This window comes from Lolium perenne, chromosome 4 (assembly GCF_019359855.2).
Source record: "Lolium perenne isolate Kyuss_39 chromosome 4, Kyuss_2.0, whole genome shotgun sequence".
Classification (NCBI taxonomy): Eukaryota; Viridiplantae; Streptophyta; class Magnoliopsida; order Poales; family Poaceae; genus Lolium; species Lolium perenne.
The window spans coordinates 30,149,139-30,171,656 of NC_067247.2; the positions used below are offsets into that span (position 1 = coordinate 30,149,139).

General features: G+C 42.3%; 2 protein-coding genes and 1 non-coding gene across 3 annotated transcripts; 1 reads left to right on the forward strand and 2 right to left on the reverse strand.

The window, feature by feature from the left end:
* The first annotated feature begins 13,727 nt into the window (after positions 1-13,727).
* Positions 13,728-15,530, forward strand: LOC127292056 (uncharacterized). The gene is made up of 2 exons (XM_051321406.2): positions 13,728-13,924; positions 15,234-15,530. The coding sequence occupies exons 1-2, from the start codon at positions 13,802-13,804 to the stop codon at positions 15,261-15,263; spliced, it is 153 nt and encodes a 50-aa protein (XP_051177366.1). The 5' UTR covers positions 13,728-13,801; the 3' UTR covers positions 15,264-15,530.
* Positions 15,531-15,985: 455 nt separating this feature from the next.
* On the reverse strand, positions 15,986-21,939 carry LOC127292055 (dolichol-phosphate mannosyltransferase subunit 1). Its single transcript, XM_051321405.2, has 8 exons — positions 21,627-21,939; positions 20,520-20,619; positions 20,381-20,414; positions 20,225-20,301; positions 20,094-20,119; positions 16,575-16,739; positions 16,389-16,503; positions 15,986-16,298 (listed from the first exon to the last, which is right to left on the reverse strand). The coding sequence occupies exons 1-8, from the start codon at positions 21,740-21,742 to the stop codon at positions 16,194-16,196; spliced, it is 738 nt and encodes a 245-aa protein (XP_051177365.1). The 5' UTR covers positions 21,743-21,939; the 3' UTR covers positions 15,986-16,193.
* Positions 19,060-19,196, reverse strand: LOC127297802 (small nucleolar RNA snoR113). The gene has a single exon (XR_007849489.1). It is a non-coding gene; the product is annotated as a small nucleolar RNA snoR113 (small nucleolar RNA).
* Positions 21,940-22,518: the final 579 nt, after the last annotated feature.

Here is a 22,518-nt window from a genome sequence, read left to right on the forward strand (position 1 = left end):
CTTGGCGCGACTAGTGGATCAGCTGGAGGGGCCAATTAACCGCGTCGTCAGTGATATACTATGATTTACTACTATACAACTACAGCGTACCGACGACTCCGTTGACTTGATATAGCTGACACAACCGCGTGCAGAGAGTAATGTATCCTGACATCACCATTTACTTGTATACATTATTGTTCAACACGACTTGGAGACTTTGTAGAGGTCCTGATTTTTAACTCTGGTCAAGTCAAGATGGCTGCCAGAGTGGCGTTAAATGGCTACTAGGCCATCGGATAGTTTCTTTCTGTGGAGGATACTGTTGCTCGTATGATTGAGTTTGATGATTAGCCTGCCGGTTCGGCTCTAGCTTCATCCTTGTTCGGTTCATCGGTTGCATGTGCCTGCCATTGCCCGCTGCCCATCCCTGCGATGCAATATTGTCGTTCCCTGTGACCGAATGCATGTAGACTTGCATGATCACTCTGAATAATTCTCAACTGATGGTAGGTGTAGGATGGTTTATCTTCAGCCTATCTCTCTGAAAACTTCAATTTTCGCCGCCGCAAAGGAGGAACCGTACGCTAGTACGCAGTCCATGGCTTATGGGAATCGAAGCTATTGACAAGAAGAGGCCAGAGTTCACGGCAGCATTGTTTTGGGTCAATAGCTCTTATGCGACGTTTTTCATGAAATTGGATGAGAAGCGACGTTATTCGTGAAAATAGCTAGCATGCGACGTTCTTTAGGTAGGAAATAGTCCAGGACCACTCGTGCCATAAAACGATCGTTAAGGAGACTGTTAGGTTAGTTAAGGGTTTGGTTAAGTTAGTGGTGGCCCTGAGTCAAACCAACTGACCCAACCGCACCCTTCCGACCGAGCGCGCGCGGACATTTTCTGGCGGCGGAGCTCACCATCCTTGTCGACGGCGACGGAGCTTGCTCCGAGGACGGCGGCGCTTTCGTTCTAGGACGGACGTGGTGAGTGCCATTCGAAACCCTAATTACTCTTCCATCATTCTCACCCATTAGATCTGAGGGCTGGGTTGGGTCGGAGCTTAGATTGTGGCTGGCGGCCTTGCTGAGCGAGGGGAACGAGATGGGGGAGGCGGGAGATGGGACAAGCACTCGGTAATTCATCCCATTTTGAAGCTTAATTTCAATTCTATTTGCTTACTGTCTCGAATCGTAGCTCACATTGCCCACCAAAAACAGGGGAGGGGGTACGTTTAAAATTTGTATAAAATTCTTTCCCTCCAAGGCAGTGTTAATTGATGGAAGCATGCAGGAGATTGAGAGAGACACGATGGTTGAATGGGATGTACCTTTAGAAGACATTGATCCACAAGAACTGGAAAGAATGGAAGAAGAGGCGGTGAGGAATGTGGTGGCCAAAATTTGGGAGAGTGTGGTTTGGGGGCCAAATCAAGAGGTATCTTTGTTAGTTTTTTATGATTGGAAACAAGAGTGTGTTAGGATTAAAACAAGGGAAGAAGTGGTAGAAGAAATCGATCGGCGAGAAGGCTGGACAAGTAATAGTGTTCTATTTTTGGTAGAGCTCATTGATCTGAACCCTACATCTAGGATTGGATATGTGGCATCGAAGTTGGCTTATCAGATTGTTGAGGATGATTGGGCTACACAAATGCAGATACTGCCTATAGTTACTGAATTGGCAGTGTTACCGGGGGAGGCAGGTGAAGAAGAGGCAGATCATGTTGAGGAGGTCCCTGTAACTATTGATTGGAATACCGTTGACATAAGTGACCGAACAGATTTGATAATTGCTCCAATGTCTGACATTCAAATGGCAACTATGTTTGGTATTCCTGTAGATGAGAAAGACAAGGAAAAGGAGAAAGATGAAACTGCAGATGATGGTAACAGACAATCAAGGACTGCAAATGCAGATGCTGATGCAGATATAGATTCAGAGTTGATGCATGATGTTGTAGTTGAAGTGGGTGATGGACATGATGATGAGCTTATTTGTGTTTATGACAAAGAAAATCCACTTACTGAAGTAGGTAGATTGTTTCCAAGCATGGATGAGTTCAGGATGTGTTTCAGGACTTATGCAGTCAAACGTGAGTTTCAAAAAAAGACTTTGTGGACAGATACAAAGAAATTATATGCCAAGTGCAAAGGTTATGATGGTGGCGCCATGCCATGCAAGTGGTATATATCATCTAGACGTCAACCTAATGGAAGAACAATAAGGGTGAATCAAATTTCAAAAGCACATACTTATATTACAAGTTCACAAATGGTTTCAAAAATGACATCCCAACTTTAGGTGGCAGAAAAAATCACTCGTATTTTAGCCAAGACACCAAACACCACTGCAAAGAAACTGAAAGTAGACCTGGAAAAGGATTACCCTATCCAGCTGAAATATACTATAGTTTGGAAGGCAAAGCAAAGAGTGATGAAACAACTATCTGGTGATTGGGCAAATGCATTTAGAATGTTTTATAGCTTCAAAGCAGAAGTGGATAAAAGGTGTCATGGCAGTGTTGTTGAGATAGATACTGAGGTGACACCAGATGGGAAAGTGTACTTCTCCAAATTCTTCATGGCTTTAAAGCCTTGCATTGATGGCTTCAAAGCAGGTTGTCGTCCATATTTGAGTATAGATTCATCATTTTTGACTGGCAAGTGGAATGGTCAACTTGCAGCTTGCAATGCTCTAGATGGACACAATTGGATGTACCCTGTAGCTATTGGCTTGTTTCAGTCTGAGACAGAGGCTTCATGGACATGGTTCATGATGCAGTTGAAAAGAAACATTGGTACAGTGTCCCCTTTGGCAGTCCACACAGACGCATGTAAAGGGATAGAGAATGCAGTGAAGTGTGTTTTTCCCCATGTTGAGCAGAGGGAGTGCTTTGGTCATATGTGGATGAATGTGATCAAAAAATTCAGAGAAGATGCATTTGGTCGCCTGTGGCCAGCAGCAAGAGCATACAAGCTTAGTACACAGGAGTATCATCTGAATAAGATAAAAGAAGTAAGCACTGAGTTTGGCCCTTGGATGGAGACCTACCATTCTCTTTTGTGGTATAGGTCAGGATTTAACACTGCCATCAAGTGTGACCATATCAACAACAATTTGGCAGAAAGTTTTAATAACCGGATAAAGGATTTGAAGGACTTGCCTGTCCATGACATGGTTGACCAAATTAGGATCATGATCATGAGGTTATGGGAATTGAGAGCAAGGATTGGTGATAAGCTGCAAGGGCAGGATAAGCTGCCTGCTGTAGTGCAACAGGTAGTCTACAAGAGAAGAGGGCTTGCACACTTGTGTGTTTTAAAATCCTCATTGCATGGTGGTGAAATTAGAGACACAAAGACTACCAGAAGGCATGTTGTTGACACTGAAAATAAAGAATGCAGCTGCCTTGAGTGGCAACACACTGGAAAACCTTGTGAACATGCCATCATTTTTTGGCATCCAAACCCAAGCTAAATATGCACCCATATTTGCATGAATATTACTCAGTTGAAAAATTCATAGCTGCATATGCACAACCAATTCCACCACTTACAAATCAGTCTCAGTGGCCTGAAGTGGACATAGAATTCTCCTTGTGCACCCATTTGACGAGAAGGAAGGATGGCAGGCCTAAACAGAGTAGATATAAGGCTTGGTTTGAAAAGGTGGGAGCAGTAAGAAGGGGAAGAAAGATGAAAAGAAAGACGCTAAACCAAAAAGGCCCCAAAAAGGTAACAAAAAATAAATGCAAGCATTGTGAAGAACTTGGACACCGAGATGGATCAACTAAGTGTAGATACACCGAGCCAAAGGCAAAGGGGTAAGTATGTTCTAATTCATCCAAAATCTTTGTTTTTGCACTCACTAACCATATTGCATGAATTGTTTTTCAGGAAGAAACGTGTATTTCAGCCTGATGTGGGCATTACCCTTCGAGTAACTAATATTGCGCTACCTCCTACGACCCAGCCAGGGGCCCATGAAGATCATCTACTAACCAAGGTGGGCCGCCATGTCGGTTCCCGTGAAGGATTCTTGAAGAGCAAGGCAAGGAGACGAAGGAAAAATGAAAGTTTAGATATAACACTCTTTGTAACCTAGTCGTACTCGGACAGACCTCTCGAGACCTGGCTCACAATATAAGGGCCAGGAGAGGGGCAGCCGAGGAACACACAATCAATCTAGCCATAGACACCACAAGTCAAGAGTTAGGTCATACACAAATCTAGCTTCTCGTCGAGTTCCTAGTCAAAGCCTTTGGCTACCCCATTGTTACCCGATATTCACAATAATCAAGATCTGACAAGCAAGAAGTAAGGGTTTTACCTCATCGAGGGCCCTGAACCTGGGTAAATCTCTATCCCTGTTTATTTGGTATCCGATGTCTCGTGTTAGCCTGCAGGAATCCTTCAACCCTAAGCCCCTCGAGGTGGGCATTGCCGAGGAGCCCCCTCGACACAACCTCTTGTAACAGAACCACTTTGTCCAGCCAAAAAGGCAAGAATTGGGGGGTGTAGAAAGAAGAGGAGTGCGCTGACTGTGTTCGGCTCTGTGCAACCTAGAGCAGTTTTGGAAGAACCTGATCCTGTTTTGGAGGATGTACAAATTGATGCTGGTTTGGAGGATGTCCAAATTGATGCTGTTTTGGAGGATGTCCAAATTGATGTTGTTTTGGAGGATGTGCAAACTGAAGCTGTTTTCGAGGAAGTGCAAACTGAGTCTGTTTTTGAGGATCTACAAACTGAAGATCTTTTGGACCAAGTGGAAACTGATGATGTTTTGGACCAAGTGCAAACTAAAGTTGCTTTAGAGCATGTTGTCCAACCTGAAATTCCGCCTCCAAGTCGTGATGTATGTTTAGGAAGGCCTACTGAAAGTGATGCAAAGAAAAAAAAGGAGCATGAATGCTATTCTTGGTATAAAACCAAAAACAAGCAAAAGCAAGCCGAAGCCGAAGAAGAAGAAATCAGAAGCCAAGAACAAGTGATGTATTGTATTGTTACTTTGATTCTTGAAAACTTGTGTGATTTTTAATCTGTATTATGAATTCAAATTTGAAATTTGGCATTCCTAAATAAGTGAGTTTGCAATGCTATTTGATTGTTCTGCATCACTACTTTTTTGTAACTTGTTCATTTTCTGGAGTAAACTCATTTTCACCATTTTCAAGATTGGCCTCCAAGATGTGTTCAAAAACGGCTTCAGGGTGGGGGTAAACGACCCCATTCCTAAGCACTTTTTTTCAACCTTGTCTAAATCAACTTATATTTTAGGAATCGTTAGTACATGACATAAGAAGACTATGTGAGTTAGTTTTACATTTTTCTATTTTTTTTGAATTTTATATCCTCATTTCAAATTTTCGTGCCCCTGGTTTGTTAGTTGTACTTAGTTTTTCCCTCCCTCTAATTTGAAACCCCTCGCAGGACCATGATTTGGTTAGTATATGACATAAGAATACTATCAGAGTTGGTTTATCATATTATATGGTTAGTATATGACATGAGAAGACTATCAGAGTTGGTTTCACATTTTTCTGATTTTTTTTTGAATTTTATAGCCTCATTTCAATTTTAGTCAAACTTAAGCCAAACTCATGTTTGACCATGATTTGAACAAGTTTGAAACATGAAAATGGAAGACTAAGCCTGGATCCTTCTTACTTACTCCAAAATGAAGCTATTCCCCATTTTTTGTTCAATTTCATGATTCAAAGTTCAAACCCTTCTCTTCAATCCTTAGACTTCATAAGACATTGTTGGAGATATGAAAGTCCTTACATGCTTTTTTTGTTTAATGCCATGAACACCTTGTGTATCATTTTATATGGTTAGTATATGACATAAGAAGACTATGAGAGTTGGTTTCACATTTTTCTGATTTTTTTTTTGAATTTTCTAGCCTCATTTCAATTTTCAGCTAAACCCCTCAAAGTCCCGTTTGTTGACCAGCTAACCCTATTGACCAATGTCAGCTGCAGATCTAACCCTAACGCGCTACGATGTCCATCCAATCTAGTCTTCTAGAAGGAAACCTCAACCTGATCCATGGGAAGCTCAGCTTGCAGCGTACACCGTTGATTGTGGTAGCCTCAGTCGTCCGATCATGGCTTCTAGAAGGAATCATGACCGATCCACGGCATCACCCGTTCTTCCACGTGATTGGCTTTTTTTGTTTCTCTCAATGCTTTGAGTAAAGCTCGCGAGAGATAGGGAAATGCCAGATGGCCGTCGCCGCGTCAACACCTAGCTCACGGGCCCGCCTAGACCTGCCACGCATGCGCTGCTCCCAACCTTTTCAGCGTCGTACCAACACATCGGCTAGAATTCGGTGAGAGACATTAAATCTCTTAGGGCATGTACAATGGTTATATTTTGGTGATGCCACGTACGATAATTGATCATCTCTTAGCAACAATGGTTATATTTTGGCGATGCCACTTAGGGCATGTACAATGGTGATATCTTAGCACTGCCACGTAGGATAAACCCAAACCCTAAACCCTAAACCCTAAGCCTAAACCCAAACCCTAAACCCTAAGCCCTAAGCCCTAAACCCAAACCCTAAACCCTAAGCCCTAAACCAACTTAGGGCATGTACAATGGTGATATCTTAGCACTGCCACGTAGGATAAACCCTAAGACTAAACCCTAAGCCTAAACAAACCCTAAACCCAAAACCCAAAACCCTAAACCCACGTACAATGGTGATATCTTATCAACCATTTTTCATGCCTTTAATTGCACCGTAATTTTCTCCCCTTTTATTTCGTTTTCCCTTCGCTTAGGAGCGGCAATAAGTAGCAACTAATTCTAAATCTACGGACTGACGTGGCGTCAAGTTAAGAGGGAAGATGCACGTCCAATTAATACCATGGAAAGGAAACACTTGTCGGTCCGCCATGTCGACGCAGAGGAGCGCATCGTGTCGACGCAGAGGAGGGCATGCCAGCCGTGCAATGCACGCATGCATGCAGGGGATGTCGCATCGGAGCTATTTTCAGTCAAAGCATTGATCGTCCTGATCGCGCGCAGCGCAGAGCACGCGGCTGCCAACGCCTAGCACACGTTACCATTTACTTCCTACGCTTTCCCACATAGCTTCATCAACCGGCTTCATCTCACCCCATTAAATCAATGCGCCTCAACTTACTCGCCTCGGGTAAATAAATAGCGCGCCTCAACTTCCCCTTCTTCTTCATCTTCCGAAAGCCAAGCCTAGCCACCATGTCGTACCACCCCCCTTCAGCAGCTCCTCCGACAAGGTGAGCGACGAGGACAACCACACAGAAAAGAAGCATTGGTATGAGCTATCACCGCCGAAGAAGCGAGCCTGATGCTGTCTACTGTTGGCTTCTTTTCCTGTAGACAGTGTTGGGCCTCCAAGAGCAGAGGTTTGTAGAACAGCAACAAGTTTTCCCTTAATTGAATCACCCAAGGTTTATCGAACTCAGGGAGGAAGAGGTCAAAGATATCCCTCTCAAGCAACCCTGCAATCACGATACAAGAAGTCTCTTGTGTCCCCAACACACCCAATACACTTGTCAGATGTATAGGTGCACTAGTTCGGCGAAGAGATAGTGAAATACAAGTGGTATGAATGAATATGAGTGGTAATAGCAATCTGAAATAAATATGGCAGCGAGCAAACATGTAACAGAACAGTAAATAAACGGAGATTCGATGTGTGGAAACAAGGCCTAGGGATCCTACTTTCACTAGTGGACATTCTCAACATTGATCACATAACTGAAACTACTCTACACTCTCTTGTTGGATGATGAACACCATTAATTGTGTAGGGCTACAAGAGCACCTCAATGCCGGAGTTAACAAGCTCCACAACATTCGATGTTCATATTTAAATAACCTTAGAGTGCATGATAGACCAACGCAATTATACCGAGTACTAACATAGCATGCACACCGTCACCGACAGGCTATGAAAGGGGGAATAGATCACATCAATACTATCATAGTAATAGTTAACTTCATAATCTACAAGAGATCACAATCATAGATTATACCAAGTACTACATGATGCACATACTGTCAACATTACATCATTGAGGAGGAATAGACTACTTTAATAACATCACTAGAGTAGCACATAGATGATATTCAACTAGATCACAAAGAAAGAGATGAACCACATAGCTACGGTAGAGCCCTCAGCCCCGGGGGAGAATTACTCCCTCCTCATCATGGGAGCAGCGATGACAGTGGAGATGCCTTCCGGGGGCAATTCCCCGTCCCGGCAGGGTGCCGGAACAGAGACTTCTATCCCCCGAATTGGAGTTTCGCGATGGCGGCGGCTCTGGAAGGTCTTCTGGTGTTTCGTCAATCCGTCTCGATGTTTTAGGTCAGGAGGCAACTTATAGGCGAAGAGGCGGAGTCGGAGGGGCCACGGGGCCTCCTCACACTAGGGGGGCGCCCCCCTGGGTCGCGCCGCCCACACGTGTGGGGCCCCCAGGGCTCCCCTCTGGTGCCTCTCCGGTGTTCTGGAAGCTTCGTGGAATTATAAGATGCTGCGCGTTGATTTCGTCCAATTCCGAGAATATTTCCTTACTAGGATTTCTGAAACCAAAAACAGCAGAAAACAGGAACTGGCACTTCGGCATCTCGTCAATAGGTTAGTTCCGGAAAACGCATAAATATGACATAAAGTGTGAACAAAACATGTAGGTATTGTCATAAAACAAGCATGGAACATAAGAAATTATCGATACGTTGGAGACGTATCACCTAACGCGGGCATGGCGGACGGGGTGGAGGAGGGCGACGCACCGCCAAACGCTCCGACTCCGACTCCCCCAAGGAGGAGAGTCAGCGACGTCTTCGTCCACAACCCCGGGCCGAACGACGTCTTCATCCCCCCACCGACAAGTTCTGGGAGGAGCAGAAACGCCGGGAGGCTCGTGAAGAAGCTGGTGAGGCGCGGCGGGACGTGGCGAAGAAGACGAGCGCCGAGGCGGAGGCTCGCCGGGAAAGGGAGGCTCATCGGGAGGCACGCTTTCAGGAGGAGTGTTATATCGCGATCAGCAACACCGAGATGGCGGCGAGGAGGGAGGACTGGATCGCACCGGGGTGGCGGCCAAAGGCGGGCGGGCAGTAGGCCAGCCTCCCGGCGGCGAGGATGGCCGCCAGATCGACGCCATGGCTAGCTAGGGTTTGGGATGGGGCCAGCCCCGTACTATTTATATATTTTATGTGTTTTATCTATGTGTAACAAGCCTACTATGTACGTGTTCGTGTCGTGACACGACACTATATATCGTAATTCTACTATTATTAGTGTTTTGATGTTTTTAAATCTATTTTAATGTATTTTTATCGATTTCCTTGTTTTATGACAAATTCAAATGCGTAATACTACTTTCTCCGTTCCTAAATATAGGGTGTATAGTTTTTGGCACGGAAATTAAGAAACACACATTGATGCAACTTACATGAGCTTTGGGCAAGATTACCCCTAAATAGAGGAGTTTGCATGAGTTAAGTCCAACTGAGTGGTTCTACGCAGTACACCTTATATTTTGGAGTTTTCTTCGGAAAAACTATACATCAAGGAACGGAGGGAGTATTACCTTCCACTAAAAGCACTTATAAAAATACTCAGTCGTCTTACAAATTCATATTCAAATTCAAATTCAAATTCAACTTTGAACCACTAGTACAAACACTTATAAGAAGCGACTGTATTGGGCCTAGAAACGCACTATTGGGCCTAGCCTTTCCTAGCCTTCGTCGTTTTTTTCATTTAACTGAACTTTGCAAACTTTGCACGAGCGACCTGAACAACATGGTAGTTTTTTCCAAAATATTGTTGCAGTTGATTGAACACTGATTACAAAGCATAAGATCAATCTCATTACTGATTATAAAGCATGTCTAACGGCTAATGATCAAGAGATAAACAAAGCTGAGAGAAATTACACAAAAATAAAATAGCCCGGCCATCAAATTATCCTGCTTTTTCAAACTGACAAGTTTCACTAGCTGCTTGTTGATCTTCTTCAACTCCTTCACCGCCATCTCTTCCTCAACCCCTCCGATTTCCCCGCCGTAGCAGCAGATCCTAATTGCTCCACCGCCGATGACAAATTGAACCCCAGGGTTGCGCCCTCCATCTTAATCCTATGGATGTACTCATCAATCCACTCAAAATGCGTGCATTTTGCCAGATCCTGAAAAAAGAAAAAAAATTAACCCAAATTTCCAAATCGGATGAAAAGGCAAAATTGAGGAAAATCAAACGAAATTGGCAGAGGGGAAACTCAGATCCCACCTTCCCTGGCTCTGCTTTGCTCTCGCATTTGACATACTCACGCCCGGCGTTGCCATTCTTTTCGCTCATGGTGACCAGCCTCTTTAGTGGCACCATCTGTGGGCAATCAGGGCAGCTGCCCAACAGAACTGGACCGTAGCCTGGCCATTTGAGCTGGGAGGCGGAAGAGGAGCTCGACATCGTCTGTCGGCGTTGCCGCGCATCGTTGTCGGAGAGGAAGGGGAAAGAGAGGATGCAGAGGAGGATGGAACGGTCGGGGATTGCTCCGGCGCGGGGGCGAGACGACTCTGTTTTGTACCAGCTGAGAGCTGTGGGTCCCATGCAGTGAGGTGGATAAGCTGTGGGTCCCGCGGTGAGGTGGACAAGAGGAAGGTCCTGCGCTCGAAGGTGTCTTGTGCTGATGTGGATAAGTTGTGGGTCCCGCTCAGCCCATGTGATTTGAGTTGATAAGCTGTCTACTGTTGCTTAAGAGAAGTGTCGCATGCTAGCTATTTGTGTCGTCATGAGCATCGCATGGGGGCTATTTCTACGAACAACGTCCTTTTCTTTCCATTAGCGAGGAAAGACGTCGTGCAGGAGCTATTCACCCGCATTGTTTTTCTCCCTCAAATCTGTCTCACAACTAACAAATGTCAAATTAGGGGGGTGAGCAATGGTATTCGCTCTTAATTTTAGCTGAAAAATATGTGAACTTGCAATATGAAACCTTATATAGACAAGTTAGGAGTTCGGGAAATTTCTCGATTTTTGAAGTAAGAAACATAAGATCCCAAAGTAAACCGCTATGTGAATTGTTTATGACGGTGGTTGCACCCAAAACAACTGAAAATAAAATTCTAGGTTTGACATCACATGTATCTTTCTTTTGCATTTTAAGTCTCGGTAATGTTGATTATTCTTTCCGAGTAAGAATACATTTCTGTCATTGATAGTCGGGTGTTGTGACTCCGTCTATCTTCTCAATTAAAGCTATGAAAAAATAGGCTCATGTGATGACTTGCTCGATTTTATAACTCAGTTTCTCTACTCTTCAGAAGACACTACGGAGGCGTGCACGGGTGCTTCTATAGGTTTCTAGAAAAACACAAATTCAAAGGTTACTTTTTTTGACGCATACTTCCTCCCTCGTTTCACAAAGTAAGATGTATAATTTTTTCTTGAAGTCAAACAATGTAAAATTTGACTAATTACATTAAAAATTATCAATTATTATAGTAATATCTTATAGATATAACATGAAAATAAATTTAATGATGTATCTAATAAGATTGATTTAACATTATAGATGTTGAAAATATTCTTTAAAAGTTTGGTCACAATTTATGTGGTTTGATATTGAAAAGTTTATACACATTCTTTTACGGAATGGAGCAAGTACATAACATTCAAAAGATAAATTTTCTACTGTTTTTACGGAAAGTACCATGTGCACATGAGCACAAGTGCTCCTTGGACTTTTGGATTTTAAATTTTTTTCAAAACTCGCTCTTTTATGTTTTTAAAAATTATGGCATTAAATATGTAGATAGATTTAGACACGAGGAGTGTAGTCAAAAAAGTCCCATTAAAAAATACTTTGTATTTTGGAAAATAAAAAAAAGACAAATTTCTGACTATAGATAGTAGTACAATAGTACGTATATTTTGTCAGTGTACTGTCAGAAATTTGTCTTTTTTTGCATCTCCAAAAATATAACGTATTTTTTGATGAGACTTTTTTGATTCCAATCCTCGTATACACATCTATCTACATATTTAATGTCATAATTCTTGAAAGCAGAGAAATATGAGAATCGAAAAATTTCAAAAATCCAAAATGAAGGAAGCACTGACTCCCATGTGCACAAAATCCTTGTCCCTATGTTTTTAGGACAATTTTTTATCGGGAGATCCTTAGGCAAGGCTGGGGGAGGTGCGAATTTTTTGAGGGACTGTTTTGAGGGTCTGTTGGGTCGGCTCGCACTATCTTTTTCTTATCTTTTTTCCTTTTGTAAATTTTTTCTGTATCTTTTTGGTGTCTTTTAAAATCTAAAATTTATTAAATTTGAACATTTTTAAATGTCAACATCTTTTAGATTTTTTAAAAATTGATTTCTCCAAGAAAATATTGAACAATTTTAAAAACATGCTGAATTTTAAAGTTGAACATTTTCTAAAATATAATTTTTCGTGAACATTTTAAAAGTTTGAATAATTTTCAAATAAATGTCAACATCTTTTAGATTTTAAAAAACATTGATTTCTCCAAAAAAATTTGAACATTTTTAAAAACATGCTGAATTTTAAAGTTGAACATTTTCGAAAATCTATTTTTTCGTGAAATTTTTAAAAGTTTGAATAGTTTTCAAATTAAACCATTTTAATAAGAAGTTTAATAGAAAAGGAAAACAGAAAACCGAACAGAAGAAAGAAGAAGAAAAAACTGCATAGAAAAACCAAACAAGAAAAACCGTACGAAGAAAAAAAAGAAAATATAATGGGCCTGGTCCGAAATGGGTGTGAGTGCTGGGTATACGCCGACCTGGTCGCACATAGGAATGGGACCCCATATTCATTGCTCCTTGCCTCCTTAGCGCACCTTTGTAGGACACACACGCATGTTCCTTGTTTTTGGGCCGGTCCATTAATTCGTTGCTAGATTATAACCATAACCATGTTTCTCAATTTTGGTGTGATATCGTAGCACTATTATAGTGGTTGTAGCTTTTTTCCACCATGGCATAGACTTGATTTTGAACCCTCGTGTCCACGAGTTGCAGTTATTTTTTCGAATTTCAACAAAATCTAATCTTGACTTTTTTTTGAATCTGAACAAAGTCCATAACAAAACAAAATTTTAATTTGAACAAATTGTCAAACTAAACAACATTTTTATATTTTTCAAAGATGTTTAAATTTGAAAAATGTTCAAAGTCGAAAATTGTTCTGATTCAAAAAATTCAAAGTCAAAATTGATCAGATTGAAGAAATGTTCAAATTTTAAAAATATCGTATTTAAAAATATTCAAATTTGAAAAATGATAAAAATTAAAGATGTTGAGGAAAAAATGATCAAAATTTCAAAATATTTAATTTTTCGAATAAACAGAGAAACAGAAAAAAGATAGAAAAACCAATAGAACCAGCAAAAGAACCAAAGAAAAAGAAAAAAATGTTAGACCAAAAAAAGCCAAGCCAAAAGCTTCTATCCCGAAACCGAAAAAACCAGAACTCCAAGAGCCCTGTTTCGCTGGTGTTGGGTCGCGTCCCATGTGGCCACCGTTAGCATGCGGCGCGTATTAACCGCACCGTAATGGACGAAGAATAGGGTTTTCCTGTAGAAACTGCGCAAGGCTGCAGATAACACGGACGGAAGGCGAGTAGTACATGTTTTGGGCCGGGCTGTTCAATGGGCGAGCAGACAACCACTTGCGCTGTCTAGAAGCCCAGCCCACATAGCCTAGTCAGAAGAACCACTCGTGTTCTCTGCCTTTGTCCCCTCGCCGCCCCCACCCACGCAGCCCGGAATCCGGCGACGAAGAGAAAGCGGCGGAGATGGCGGTGATGGACATGGCGTTCAAGGCGCTCACGGCGGGGCTGGGCGTCACCACGCTCTACCTGGCCGCCACCTTCTCCGTCAACGTCTACCGCGGCCTCGCCTGGCACTCCGAGCAGTCCGTAAGCGCCTCCGCCGCCCGAACCCCCTACCTCCTCCTCGTGTTCCCGACCCCTTCCATCGTCGCTATGTGAAGCCCTTGGGGTGGGGATTTCCCCAGTTTGCTGGTGCTTGTTCCCGTCGCGTCGAATCCTCCCCCCGCGAAATCGGAGCTGATTGTTTGTTACCCCTAGTATATTTGATTAAATGCGCGGCCCGTTTTGACGAGATGCGTGGGCGGATTGACGAATGGGTGCAAGCGTGCGGGGTTTGCTGCATCCCTGCGTAGTTTGGCAAGGCATGATCCATACCATACCGCGTTTAGGTAGTGGGCAGGACATGACCTGCGCTTCTGCCAATGCTTACAATAGGGTGAGCTTTTCTAGCCATCTCACACCGTAGCTGTCACCTGTCGGCATCTTGTTTATTTTGATCTGGAACTAAGTTAGGGTTCCCTTTTCAACATCGAGGTGGTGTTTATGTTAACTGCAGTAGTGGAGTTACTCAGGTTCCTGCTATGAATCACAGTTTTAGTTAAATAATGTACTCCATCTTCTCTAGGAAGTGAAAGCTGTATTTTAGACTACAACCCTGATTTTACTGAAGCAGTAAGTGAGAACTATGCCTGATTATGGATATTTTTCATCATATAGAACTTACTTATAGTGGGTCTGCTTTTGGATACTCATTTAGTATCTACTACCATGAACATCCTCGTTGTACCCAGATTCGCATGCCTCCTGTCGTGGGGGTAGACCGAGAATTTGGTGCATTTTTGTTGAACTACTAGTCGCTTCATGGGGATGACATGCTCGAATTAAGTGGGGGGCATATATCCATGCATCAAACTGTGAGCTTTAATACATTTAAATTGAGCTGATCAATGTTATTATACTATCCGTAGACTTTGTGTGACTGAATGATCCGGTATATAATGATAGTTGAGTGTACTTTTCCCATCCTAGCAGGAGATCTGTTAGTTCTTCTTAATGTGTCTCACTGCAATTTAAAAAGGAAACCTATATTTGTGACACTGTTGGTTATACGTAAATCTGTTTTGGTTTAATATATCATTTGATCCAACTATTGGCTGAAAGGAAATGCTTACAGTATTAAACCCCGCTGGTGATAAAATGCAGCTCCCGATAAATTGAAAATCTCCGACGGTAGTTGCGGACTTAACTTAGTCATGTGTATGGATTTTGAAACATATACTGAATTGTTGTGTCAACAACTCGTGGTTCTCAGATTTCTGAAGTAGCTTCACTCTATATGTCTCTATTCCGCAGTATTGTATTGTCAGTGTGTAACTTCTTCTGAAATGCTTTGCAGAAGTTAGAAAAGGAGAAATTAGAAGACTAAGACGGATCAGCAAGTTGGGGTGTCGGACATTACAAACCGAAAGGACCTACAAGAAAGATCACATTTTGATGATGGCTGATCATGTGTGGTTATGTTTTCTGGGACAGTTTTTGTAAACTAATAAGATTTCCAGACAGTTTGATGTGATATAGATTGAGGGATTTGGACCTACAAGAAATCTCACATTTACCACATGGTGTATGTGGTGAGCAACCTAAACAAACAAATATCAAGAAATCTTACATTTTGGTGATGTCCTTTTTTTGATGGGCTTTTGGTGATGTCCTGATCATGCGTGTTTATGTTCTGTGGGATAGTTTTCGTGAACTTTTAGGATTCCCAGACACGTTGATGTGATATAGATTTATGGTTTGGATGATCAATCATCTTTTGTAAGCACTATTTCAACATGTTTCTACCTTGTACCAACATAAGGGTGTCCTGGGCGTCTCGTCCCTTTCACCAGTTTATTTACTATTTGTTCTGGTTGTACTGAGTGTTGGTTAATTATTATGTGAAGTGTTCTTATGCTTCCTGCCCTTTTATTTATTTGCTATCCATCTTTTACTTGCATGATAATGAAAAGGGAATGCCTACCAGTAACCATATAAAGCTGTTCTTAAAACTATTTGCTTTTCATCAAGATAGAGTAAAGTCGGTAATATAGTTCACTTTGACAAGGTAACTGAAGCAGAAATTAAATGAACATAGGAACAAACTCATGCAACAAAACATTGTTTTATAATGATACATGTCGCCGCAGCCACACAATTCATCATGATGCTCATAAACCAACTTTGGGTACATAATTCAACTGTAAATCCGAAAATGTTAGCATGTTTGTGCAACTCAAGCTGAAAAAAAACATTAAAGTCACTCTAGCGAGATTTTGTCCTATAACCGCCATGCATCTACGTCTTGTCTTTTCCACTATGTTGTGAGCAACAAATACACAAGGCCTTTCAAATATCCAACAATTTCAGATCCACCAAGCTTTGAAATCCCAAAGACCCTGTCGACAAAAGTTATTGGGACCTGGATAGGGCGACCAAATTTAATTATGAAAGCCAAGATATTAATCCATCCTTGCAGAAATGAATAACAAGTCAATTTGAAATGGATTACCTCTTCAATGTGATAACCTTTCCTGGTGGCTCTAACAATCATCTCCATTTGGAATACATAGCCCTTGCTGACGCACGAGGAAATTACATCTTCCAAAACACTTCGCTTATATAGCCTAGGAAATCAGCAGTGTTAAAGGACAATAACTACAACGATCTTACTCTATTCATGTAAAACAACACACACCTAAATGACCCTGTCAAATCAGAAGCTCCAGGACGCAGCAATGTCTGTGCTAGAACATTTGCTCCCCTGCTAGTCAATTTGCGCATAAGATTCCATCCATGAACACCACCGTTGTTAACATAACGGGTACCGGTTACAATATCAGCACCGGTTTCCTTTTGCTTCCTAGTCAAGAAAGAACATGGTTAAAAAGATACAGGTTCTTCTACGTACTTATTTTCAGTGGGCAAGGAAACGCCCAGCTATACTACACTTCACTGAAGTAGTTTCAGTTACTGCATCCAACAACTAACACAGAACAACTTTCAATCATCACAAAGTACATATTCGTGCCTTGGTTAGCAAATATTCCATTTGTAGAGCTGACAAAGAGCAAACTGATTAACAGAGGCATCACAAACCTATTTTGGCAGACCACTCAAAACAGAATATTAGAAAGTCAATTTCTGAATGTGCACTCGGTATGTTTTTTGGGATCATGTGCACTCAGTATTGACAAAGCATAAAGTAGGTGTCCGCACCAGTGCCAACCTCTAAAAAGATCTGGCAAAAAATAGCTCAGAGAAAAACCTTTCCCCAATCATTTATCACGTCATGCTACTACCATCCCAGCACGATGACGAGAGGGTCTCGGTCATTCATCTCTGGGAAGCAGCCGTAAGAGCCTTTCGGTTTCTCCTCACCGCCATACAATTATAATATGCATTTAGAAACAAAGCACACAGATCAACAGAGAATCCAAGAAAGAGATATAGAACAGGGCGAGAGTGAGCAATCGAGTGGAGGCGCTGCCATCACATTCATCTCAATTGAATTGGACTGATCACTCTTTGTGAAGGCACCTGGGCCTGTACAAACTGGCATCAGGAAAATGGTGAAAAGGAAATAGAAGGTGGGAGTTGGATTCACTCGGTGGCCAGAATGAGCGTTCTTGTTGACCTTGCTGATTTATTTAATTGTGGAGTGTGCTTAAGGCTTCGATCAGCCCCATCAGGAGCAATTCTATCATGTTGAAGTGGGAAAGCTCACATATCTAATCTGTGTGGTTGGTCGGTCTACGAAATTCAATTCCAGGGCAGTTATCCCCTTTGATCTGGCAAAGACCTGGAAGGCACTGGCAGTAGCAGCAGATCAAGGCACAAACCAAAGGGAGGGCCAATTGCCTCTAATGCCAACAATCACATACAAGTCTTGGCATATAAAGATATGCTAATATATGTAATATGTTCACAAAGTATAATACTAGAGCAAAGGTTCATGTTAGGTTAAAGTGTTAAACACCTTCAGCAATTGCACCTGCATCATCTCCATTTCTTTTGTATAATGTATCTCCATGGTTTTATCTTGAAAACTTTAAATAAAGCTACCTAACGAATTTATAGAAAAAGTAGGAGTAGATCATTTTAAGCAAAGCATCTGAATTAGCGTGTATGTGTAGCCAAAATAAAAACTCCAAATGTCCCAATCAGCATAAAGCACTAAAGGGATCAAATGTGCAATCAAGGAATCCAGCAATCTAAGGTGATTTTCTTGTTTCAGATTACTATATAGCAAGTGGATTAAACACTCCACCACCAGTGTCCACGGCGGCGGACGGCACCATGAGCTATGGCCAATTGGCTACCACAGTCTGCAATAGGACTGCAGCTTGGTTGAATCCTTGATGTATCAACTAATTTTCCTAGTTTGAACTACTGGGAGAAAAAAAGTGAGAGCTAGGCCATGGGGATTGGAGGGAAAAAGACATGGGGAATTTGGGAGACCAGAGAACTGCAAAAGAAACAGAGCTAAACAGTAGTCTTGGGCAATATACCCAGGTAAAAAAAGAATGGAACTTTGGGACGACTGGGCCGGAGCCCAGTATGGCCTCCATGATGCTCCGCCCATGCCTGGCAGAGCCAGAATGCAAGATTTTGTACTGGTTGGTGTTCAATATGCAGATTCTCAGGGTGGATGCACAAGGGGTAAGGCATTGTTTTGTCTACACAGTCCCATCCGCCAGCTTTGCCTCGGAGCTCCAGAAGCAGCACTCAGCATGTGAACGGAATGCTCCTTCACCATGCAGGTTTGGCACCTGGTGGCTTCTGGGTTCAATGGCAGGGAATTCTGCCCACGACCATGGAAAAGAGTCACCAGAAGAAAACTGACAAGATTCTTTATGTATTTGCAATGTGTGGAACAGGCTTAACAGGCAACACCAACATATTCTACACTTCCTGAAGTAGTTTCAGTTATTGCATCCAACAAATAACACAAAATAACTTTCAATGTTCATTAAAACACATATCTATGTCCTGGATAGCAAAGATTGAGCTAACAAGAGCAAACCGATTAATCCAAGGAGGTATGAGAGAACGATTTGGCCATTGAAATGACCAGACAAATAGAACAGTAGACAACAACTTATGAATCTGCGCTCAATATTAACAAAGCATAGTGGGGCATGGTTTGCGCCTGCGCCAGCCTCTAAAAATATCTTCAGAAAATGGCTCAGAGAAAAACCTTTCGCCGAATCATATCACATCACGCTACTACCATCCCGGAACGAAGACTAGAGAATCTCGATCATTCGTGTCCGGGAGGCAGCCGTAAGACCGGCCTTTCAATTTCTCCTCACTGCCACAAGATTATAATTTAAATTTAGAAACAAAGCACACAAGAACACACGTCGACAAAGGATCCAACAAAGAAAGAGTTTTAGCAACAAAACAAGACCGAGCAATTAGTGGAGGCGCTAATATCCCTTGAATCTCATATGGAGCAATTAAATTGGATGTACCATTTGTGCAACCGCACCCTGGGCAAGTACAAACTAGCACCCAGGAAGATGAGAGTGATAAAATAAGGAATTAGAAGATGAGAAGTGGATTCATTCGGTGGATAGAAAAGTTCTCCCGTCTACCTTGCCTATCTTTTTTATCTGTGGAGTGTGTGCATAATGAAATCCTGAGGCCTTGATCGACCCCTGCAGGACCGACTACAGAGGAAGTGGGAAAACTCCCATATCTAATCTGTGTGGTTGGTCAGCTTGGTAAGGATCTGAAAGGCCCATGCAGAGCCAAACTGCAGGCTTTTCTCCTGGAGTCCTGGTTGGTGTTACATAAGCAGATTACTCCGGTCAATGAATGGTGGGAGGGGGATTCGGTCATGACTGTGAAAGAGTCACCGGAAGAAAAGCGGTCAGATTCTGAATGTGAATTAGAATGTGTGGAACGAGCGCAACAAGTGCATTGAACGCTACTATATTAACTTGCAAAAAGGTAGTCTCCCTGGCTATGGAAGATGTCAACCATCAGTTTTTTAAGTTCAGTTCAGTGTCGGGAGTAGTTCATATGTGGACTCTTGGGTTGTTTTGTCTGTTTCATGTTGAAAAACAATCACCCGTTGTGATTATGTTTTTCTCTTTTCTGCTAATATAATAGGCAGTGCTCCTGCCAGGTTCCCCAAAACTAAAATAAAAATGAAGCATAAAAATCGAATCATTCTCGCTGGTTAAATTCTTGGATAGATAATTCTCACCTAATGAAGCTTGGCAAATACTTTGGCTGTTCAGAACAGAAAAGGGATTCAGTAACCACAGGGAAAATAAATATTCTGAATAACTTTAACTATGGCAAATAACAGAGGGAAGAAAGTCCGTAGAGTCATACATGATGGGATAGATCTGCATCCATTATGACAACAAAGTCCCCTGAGGCATGCTTTAATCCATGTATATATGCAGTACCTGAAAGTTTTTAGTTGTTCGTTAACACAAACAGCAAGCGTAAAATTCAATATACATAGAAATGGGCAGCTAAACTCACCAAGCCCTAGCTTCCTTGGTCTAGCTCTCAATAGCTGGCATTACATCAGGTAAAACACACCGCAGTAAGTCATAATAACCAAAACGGCACCGCATGAGTACATAAACTCGTACGACAGCATGGTTGTGGAATTACTTACAACACGGTCTTCACCATACACTTGTTGCAACTGCTTTACAATGTCTTGAGTTCCATCGGGGCTTCCATCGTCCACAATAATGATTTCAAACTTGGCGTCCCTACATTGGGAAGAAGTTAAATTTTAGCAAAAAAAAATGCAACAAAATTGCCATTCAATACATCAATACTATGCTAACAAGATAATAAGAGTTATGCATCAGCAACGAAAAACAGGTTGTAATGGTGACCAAATACTATGAGTAAACAGTAGCAACTGTAAACATGTTGGAAATTACAAATAGGTGCTGCATGATGGTTTTCTAGAATAAATATTACATAAAATGACATAAACTGCCAACACTTGCAAGCCCTAGAGAAAATTAGGTCCTCTGATCCCAAAATAAGATGGGCTACTCCTATCAACAAGTTAACATAGCTGATAAAATACCGTTGGCAACTTTATGTTGGTGAGAGCGGCAAACGAGCACACACCCAGCACTATGATTAAGATATGTCTAGAACATGAACGCTGCAAAGTGCTAGCGGAAACCAGCTGCGCACAATGTCAGCGCCACATACAGTTTAGCTACCACCATCTAAATCTATAACTGTGCATAACTTCAACAGATAACATGAAACACTGGTTCTAAAAAATGTGTCACTGTAACCTTGATCATATGGTGATATGATGATGACTTCTCACAAGATCAAGTGGATAACAGAGACTCGATGCACGGCACCGCTAGCAATGAAGAAGTACAGATTGGAAGATGTGGCCGTGATCATATCTCGTGGCCCGAATCGAACACAAATAGGCAACTTCAAAGTTGCTCTACAGGTTTACTCCTTTTTTTTTAAAGCTGTTCTACAGTTGCATCATATGAGTGGGGAACTGAAGAATCTCAAAGCAATTAAGCACAACTTGGTATTCAATTGCGGTCAATAAATCCCTCCACAGGCTTATCTACGCGTCAGAAAACCGAGCCGGCACGAAACTCTAACTGGATCACGAACGCCCTCCACCGAATACAGCGATCTCGACTCAGGAGGGAACCAAAACAGAACGAACGGATCGGCTGGCAGGCAGGAGGTGCGTGGATGGGGAAGGAGCGGCAAAGGGGGTTACCGGAGGTGCTTGAAGATGAGGTAGACGATGAGGGCGACGTTGAGGCGCTCGTTGTAGGTGGGCACGATGATGCTGTACTCCGGCCTGCCGCCGCCCGCCTCCCCTCCCTTCTCCATCGCCGCTCGCGGACGCGGTCCCGGATCGAACGAGCGGATCGGTGCAGCGCGGCAGATCTTCCTCTTCTCGGAGCGTGGCTCTCGGACTCTCGGTACACGGCGCCGCTGCAGCTGCCGTTGAGCAGGACGAAGGTGGGAGAGCCGGCGAGATGGGCGAGGCCCGATTTTGCGTCCGCCGGTGTGCGAACTGGACGCGCTCCGAGAAGTCGGGCTCGGAATCTCGGATGGGCCACTTGTCTTGGCAGAAAAGAGCATCGGCCCGTTTTTGTATGGGCTTCCGCGATGGAAGCTTCTTCGGCTGAACCTGAGTTTTTTTGCTATATATACCAAAACTTCATTTTTTTTTTTCAAAATCTGGGGTCATCAGAAAGTTTGGGATTTGTAAAATTTAGGAATTTCTAAAGTTAAATTTAGAAAATTTCAAAGAAAATTAACGGTTTGCATATGAACAAGAACACCCGCTTTTATCGATTGTATATTTGATGGACTTAGGGTAATCAAAGGTCACCAGTCTCAATGTCATTTTCTTTGTTTTCATGTTGCCTATGAATGCTCATCCAGATGGCAATATTTCTGTCTAGAAAGGGCCATCTAATTATCTATACATCCCTCTTAGTATTAGGCGATGAACGTGTATAACCTGAAATTAACTAGCTCCATGTATTTTACTTACGAGCTTTCAACCAAAAAAAAGGCTTAAACGAAAGAAATATTTAAGCTTCCATTTTGGGAGATTTCTCGAAACATAATTGCTTCGAAGCATACATATTTAGAGG

Coding starts and splice junctions, on each gene's coding strand:
- LOC127292055 (XM_051321405.2), bottom strand. CDS start 21,742: ATGGAGAAGGGAGGGGAGGCGGGCGGCGGCAGGCCGGAGTACAGCATC. Junction 20,120..20,224: donor ATGCAGATCTATCCCATCAT/GTATGACTCTAC, acceptor TGTTCTGAACAG/CCAAAGTATTTGCCAAGCTT. Junction 16,299..16,388: donor AAGGTTATCACATTGAAGAG/GTAATCCATTTC, acceptor CGCCCTATCCAG/GTCCCAATAACTTTTGTCGA.
- LOC127292056 (XM_051321406.2), top strand. CDS start 13,802: ATGGCGGTGATGGACATGGCGTTCAAGGCGCTCACGGCGGGGCTGGGC. Junction 13,925..15,233: donor CCTGGCACTCCGAGCAGTCC/GTAAGCGCCTCC, acceptor AATGCTTTGCAG/AAGTTAGAAAAGGAGAAATT.